Consider the following 6,893-nt stretch of genomic DNA (forward strand, 5'->3'; position numbering starts at 1 on the left):
CAACGGCGGCCATGTTGAGAGGAATTTCTGCAGCTAAACTTCTCCCCTCTCAGCCCAGGGATTTCTCTCCCTCTCTGAGGGGCTCCCAGGCCTGACTTTGTGCCCCCCTCTTTTCTCTTTCTCCTCCCCGACAGGATGACAGTGAAACTGGGAGAGAGCGGCGGGGGGGGAGGGGGGGAGAAGGCGGGGCAGGGAGGGCAACAAGGAAAGTCCAAAACCTTCTGCTGAAAAGCTGGGCAAGAGAGCAGGAGGAGATGAGGAGTCCCTGGAAGAAGAAGGGGCAGGAGGAGGAGGAGAGGCAGCTCCAGGCAGCAGCAGCACAAAGAAAGAAGAGAAGATTATTAACAACAACACTAACAGCAGCCCCCCTCCGAACCCCAGCTTATCACAGGCCCCGGCCTCCCTCCAGCCCTCCCACAGCCAGGACCAGCATCATTTTCTCAGGTCCAGCGTCAGACCTCAGAGCAAGAGGCTGAAGAAGGATACCCAGGCATCCTCTTCAGTTGGCAGCAGCACTGCTGCAAAAGGCAAAGGTACTGTGTCTTGGCACCCTTAAAACACATGGGCAAGGGGGCTGGTGGGGCTGGGGGTTGTCATTGTCCTCCTGGAGATGCCATCTTTTGTTTGGTTTTGGGGAAGGTGTCTTGGGGCTTGTTTTTCACAGTAGCTGAAATCTTCTTTGTGCCCCAAGGCTTCAGCTTCTCTGCTGCCCACTATCCTCTCTGCATTTGCAGAAATGAGGGGTTTGAGAGTGTGTGTGGAGGAGGAAAAAATCTCCATTATTGAAGGAAACCTGTAATTCCTGTGTTTCATCTCTCTCGAGTTATAGGTAATTCCTGTATTTTGGTTAGAAAATTAGGTAGCTATGTAATCAGGTGGCTGCACTCTGAATTCCATTCTCGGATAATAACAAAATAATCACTGGATGCTAGTTAAGAAAGGGGAAAAAAAAGGCAACCCAGAAGACATTGATAATGTCCCCCAGTTATTTCTCTAACTTTTCTGCCCAAAGAACTGTTTAGGACACAGCTATGAAATCCATGTATTGACATACTTGTTTCTAAGGTTCTCAGAGTCCTGCATTAGTTTCAGAATAGTTTGGGCATTTCCATGTAATTTGAGGTTTTTTAAGATTGTTTTGTGTACATCTGAATGTACATACACACACATGCTTTTTCAGTCTAACACCACAAATGAGAATATGATTTCTTTCAGAGCTGTTTCTTGCTTGAGCAGCTAGGAGACAGCAGGGATATTTGAATATCTTGCTGCTATTGTGTGTGCTCAGCAGTTGCTGGACGACACCTGGCACTGTAGTGGAGCTGGACTTGAGACTAATTTTGGATACCTTGTGCAAAAGCACTGAAGTGTTATTTTCTGTTAACTTTTCAGAAAAACAAAACTGAGAGATTTATTAAGCATTTGAGATAAAGTTTACTTTTGTCTGCTAAAACGAATTAAAACTCCACATAGCATAAATGCCTCCTGGAGTTTCTCTCTCTTTGGTTCGTTTCAGCAATAGGTGCTGGACATGAGGTAAACATTATGAATTATGATAGTTTGGGGTTACAGTAATAAAGCATCGCAAAATGTGGTATTTTAGTTACTGCCGTCTCACGAAAAAAATATTGAACTCAGTTGCTTGACAGTTAGTTTATGTAACTGGCTAAAGTATTTTTTAGTACCTTAGTCAATCCTCCTTAATCTCTTAAACTTTTTGTTTTAAGTGAAAAACTCCTGTGTGTGATGTTGGAGGGTAGAACAGCAAGGCCTACATAATTTTTCTGCCAGCTGCATTAAACCAGATGAAAACCCAGAGGGATAGTGTATCCATTTACTATTGCAGATGGTATTAAACCTGGGGAGGTGTTTCTTTGGAACATGCATGTTGTCCATGGTAGACAAGTCAAATATATGCATCTGAAATTCTTGCACTGGCTTGGCAGTTTGTCCGTGTGTGAACAAGGCGCGTGCACCTTTGCGCACGTTGGCTGCTCGTGCTTGGGTGTCCCTATGGGAACGTTCACTTCCAGTTGTAGAGCAGCAGAGCGCTTTTTAGCTGGGTGTATAAACACAACTGAAAAGCAAACTTCATTTGTTTTCCAATTCAGAGTCAAAAATAACCCTAATAAAATTATATGCAGAGCGGAAAACTATTTCAGGGATCAGTTGCAGGCAGTGCTTGTAGTCACTAGAGCCGAGGGGTGTCGGGCGTGGCGGAACTTCTTCAGTCACAGGGGTCCCCGTCGGCGCTGGAGCCGCGGTTACGCTCGCACCCCTTGAGCTGCAAGACCAGCCACAGCTCTGCCTGGCTGGTTTTGGTGTGAGTGTGGTAAAGCTGACTTCTCTGATATAGCTGAGATTAACTGTCAGATTTTGGAGAACAGAGGCACTGAATGTGATCCTTTCTAATTTCAGTTCTTTACATTCAGGGATGCATACTGAGAGGTTTTCCAGGCTTGTCTGAATTTTCCCTAGTGGAATGTCTTGTGATCAGAATTTATAGGGCTTTGCTTTCTGAGTGAAGTGTCTCACAGAGCTAGCTTCCAGTAGGAAACTAATTGAAGGGTGAGGATTACTAATAAAGATTGGATTTAAATCATTCCACTTGCCATTCCACCAATTTTCTTCTCTCCTTGTAAGTATTAAAAAGCTTGAGTGCATGTGCTTCAGACCTGCTCTGACAGCTGGGAGCTTTTCCATTGTGCATGTCACAGTCAAGGTGGTAGCTTCAAGGGTGATTTTTAACATTGGCCAGCAGGAAGGAGTGTTGAGACCACACTTACACTTGGTCAAGTGAAACCAGAAACTTGTTTTTGTCATGGCCTTTCAATAGTACTATGTAACACTTAAAATTTTACTAATGGGGTCTTGCTTTTAGAATTCTTATTCTAAAATGAAAACTCTTTCAAAGGCTATTATTAATGTCTATAGTCAAAAACTTAATTTTTTTTCAAATTGCAATTACTCAGCAGGCATTAACTTGTCCTAATCCTGTCTTTAAAATAGTTTTGAAAGTATGTGTTTGTTTTTTGTTTGTTTGTTTCTTCTTTTTTCTGTTACAGATCCCTTTTTACTTTTGTCATTTTCAAAGTGCTTCATTGTAGCAGAGAAATTACTGGTAAACTTCACTGTAAACTGTAGGTTCACCCACTCAGCAGCTGCTGACTTTTCAACTTTACCTCAGGGAAGATAGATAATAATAATATTTCTCAAATTCTGCCTAGTAGAATGTAGAAATGTATTGCTGATTATCACGCTACCCTGATGTAATCTGTAATTGTACCTGATACTGAGTTGCATTTTTGAGTTTAGGGCAAAAATGACAAAAAACAGCATAGCAAAATAAAGTTTGGGAACTGTGTCACTTCAAACAGCCAATCTGTTTTGAATTGCTGAAAGGTTTACCAGATTTCCTGCACAAATCTCTAATTCTGTCTGTTTTTCCTCCAGAATGTTCATTATCTTACTCTAAAATGTTGGTTGTCTTGTTATTGTATTTTCAAGTTCATAGTCAGTACCCCAACTAATTGGATGCCTTTTGAGGTATGAATGCTTGGAAGTAAGTCATAAAGTAGCTTGCATGGAATTATAGGAATAGTGGGGTAGAAGCACTTTATGATGAGAGCTCAAAAGCAAGGAGGTTCATTGAAGGAGAGGAAGCAGGCCAATATTTACCTGAAAGAGAGATTTCTGAGAGTTTTCTTCTCAAATACAAATATGCCACTGGGTTACTGAGCACAAGTTTTAAGGTGTGTTTTGGGGCTTTTTTTCGATGAAGTGAGTGGTTAGAGTACCCAAGTGTATGTTGTGACCTCACAGGTGAAAGCGGATGTGGAACAGGCTGCCATGGTGTGCTGCAGATTGAGTTTGAACTAGAGTAGAGTGTTCTGATTTCCCTCTTTTTATCCATTTTCTGAATGCAGAGTGAAATCGGGAGGAGATAGTAACAAAGCCTAATGGTGATGAGCTGAAGCTTGAAAATGTGTGTTTCTCTTCCACACATTCATAGAGTGTGTAGGATAGCCCAAACAAGTATCTGGATTTGGTTTGCAGTAATAAGCAGTTCTTTCTTGAAAAAAGAATTGCTCAGCTGAAAGCATTAGTTGAATTAAAGCGGTCCACTTCATTTCAGCCCACCGAAGCTCCCTGCCCCATGGCATGGAGGGTAAATGAGCCACTGTCTTCTCCCCTTGCGAGGATGTGTATACTAAGATGTCCAATGTATGTTCCTACAGTATGATTTTATTGTATCTTCCCAAATTTGTATGCTGTGGAATGTATTGTAGCCTTAATTTGAAATGTCATTCTTCCAGCATTATGTCTCTAAGGCGTAAATGACTCTTTAAAAACTACTGGCGTAGTCCCTTGTTCTGATATTCTTAATTCTCTCCATCTTGTTTATACTTGATACTTCTCCTTCCATCCTACCCTGAAATGCTTTCATTCATTCTTTGCCATCCCATTTGCCCCAGTTCTTCCTCCTTTGCAAGTGGCTGCTCAGGACCAGAACTCTGCAGTATCTCATTCTGCACCACGACAGCAGGATGTTTTCAAGCATGCTGTGCAGTAGGTACTGAACTTTGAAAGGTGCATACCTGCAACCTTGGGTTGCTGCTCAACCGTGTAGTTCAGGTAGAGCTTCATACTAGGCTTTATGGATAATTTTTAAGGGGAGAGCAAGAGAATAATGATTTACTGGGGGAGTAGCCCATTTATAATAAACTGTGGGTTTTTTTTTACAACAATGCTTGGGATAGGTCAGATAGAGCTGCCTTTGGTAGCTTAAATACATACTGTCAGTAGAAAAACAAGCCTCCAGTAGAGTTTTGTTTGTAGACTCCTGTTTCTAATTGACACTGTATATGTTTAAATGCATTCAAGTGCATCTTGGTTGTGCAAATCTTTTAAATAACAGGTGGAAGAAGCTAGACTATTTATCTGTATCCTTGTAGGACAGTTACCTGCTGTGTGTAACACTTTGGATATTGATTCATAGGAACGTTGCATGGCATAACCACCATGCAAGATGGCATAAGCTGTCCTAGACTTAACCTTGGTAGGAGTCCATGCTATTTACTGTGGAGGCATGCAAGGTAGAAACATGTTTTCCAGTTATAATGTTAGTGCTTAAAATGATGCATTGACTTGCAAGAAATGTGTCTGTTTCTCTCCTTGTCTCGTCTGTTTCTCTCCCTGTCTCCTCTAATCTCTTCTCAGCTATAATTCTTGCAGATGAAAGCAGGTTGCACCCAGCCGGCAGCTTTGGTGGGTTGTCCTTCCACAGAGCAAGTGGTTTCACTTAAATTCCTAAAGTGCACACTTTCTGTGGGATCATCCAACTTGTTTCTTCAGTGAAATACATGACCTGGTATCTGCCACGGGAAAGATACGTGGCTAGAAATGGGGCATGTTTACCAAATGCTCAGAAAGAAAGTTTGGATGTTTGGCTCATCTGCTTTTTCATTAAAATCAATGAGTAAACGCTGACTGAGGAAGGCTCTGCCATGAGGGGAGCAGAATGCATTTGAAGCTTTATGGAAAGTCAGATCAGAGCACCTTGCCCAGCTCTGTGGGCAGCAGATGTTCTCATGCACATCTTGTAAGACTGCTGAGCACAAACAGAGTTTTGTGAGAATGAAACAGGCATCCAGAGGGGTTTGCTGATACAGACTACTTAATGGGAGTCTTTACCAAAACTTTTGAAGGTGATCTTGTGTAGTTCAGCCTTGCTCATGGCTCCCGTGGAACCCAAAAGAGAACAATGTTCTGGAGGAAATCTTCTGGCATGTTAAAAGTCAGCATTTGCATCCTGTGCTTTAGGGATCCAGTCTTGTACCCTAATGCTCCACACTGGGCCTGCAGCACGCAGGAGTCTGTGGAAGCACCATCTCATTTATAAAGGCATTTCCTGATGGATGTTCCACCTACAGCTGACTGGTTACTCCTGAAGAAGTTGAGACTTTGCAGGCTAAGCCTGTAGAACACCAATAAGAGAACCAGCCCATGTGTTGAGGTACATGAGTGTGGTGGAGATAAACTCTGTGAATTCCAGCTTCTGTGTATGTGGAATCTGTCACAGAAGGTAGGAATCAGCTGTCACATAGGAGCTTCCAGTGGAAAGCTGAAAACTAAACACTGAGGTGCTATGTGTGGCCTAGAAGGAAGAGCTTGTGGAAGGAAGCCCCTTCCTCTCTCCAGTGGTGCTGTAGCAGTAATGGTGTGGCGAGCCTCAGTGGACCTTTTTGTCTTAATGCACTGCTGAAGTTTTAAATTGTGGGGAATCCTCATCATCTATCATTGGTGATCCAGTAAACTCTAGGGTGGGTTGTGGTAACCCTGTGATAAATATTACAATGTGTGGTAGTAAGAAAGTTTATGCAAAAGGATGGTATAACAAACTGCTTTATTCCTGGAAGAATTAAATGGCATATAAGATCTCTGTAGAGTTAAGAAGATATTAGAATTTTTAGATCTTCTTGTATGATTCTCTAAACAATTGTCTGGATAGTAATTTATTTGCGTTTAAAACAAGAAAGACTGTGATAAACTTCCCAGTACTACAGCTCATCTTGTAAAATAGTAAATATATATAAAAGAACAAAAGAGCAACTATGAGTGACGTATCCTTTGTAGAAGTTTAATCTGGAGTCCTTAGCATGTCCTCATTAGAACTATTCTCTTCATTCAGTGTTTTGCATGCAACCAAGAGGAAATCTAGTGAACATTATAGTCTTACTAGAATTTAAAGTTCTCAGTGCTTCTTTTGCTTCTTAGGATTTTTAACAATGAAAACTTCACGTGTGCCAAGTGTACTGCACAATCTTCAGAAAATCCTTGATAATTATCTGAGCTTTAGACAGCTGACTTTGAGGGGTTTTTAATTTTTTTTT

General features: G+C 41.7%; 1 protein-coding gene across 1 annotated transcript in view; it reads left to right on the plus strand.

Moving 5' to 3' along the window:
* Nucleotides 1-135: 135 nt before the first annotated feature.
* The window catches only part of CRAMP1L (Crm, cramped-like (Drosophila)), a gene marked incomplete at its 3' end in the record, with an annotated part of 24,877 nt that continues 18,119 nt past the window's right edge, over nt 136-6,893 (plus strand). Inside the window, exons 1-2 of the mRNA XM_008941284.1 lie at nt 136-183; nt 233-533. Coding sequence (XP_008939532.1) covers nt 136-183; nt 233-533 — 349 coding nt within the window. The remainder of the gene's footprint in view (nt 184-232; nt 534-6,893) is intronic.

The sequence above is a fragment of the Merops nubicus genome, unplaced genomic scaffold (genome assembly GCF_000691845.1).
Source record: "Merops nubicus isolate BGI_N331 unplaced genomic scaffold, ASM69184v1 scaffold12045, whole genome shotgun sequence".
Classification (NCBI taxonomy): domain Eukaryota; kingdom Metazoa; phylum Chordata; class Aves; order Coraciiformes; family Meropidae; genus Merops; species Merops nubicus.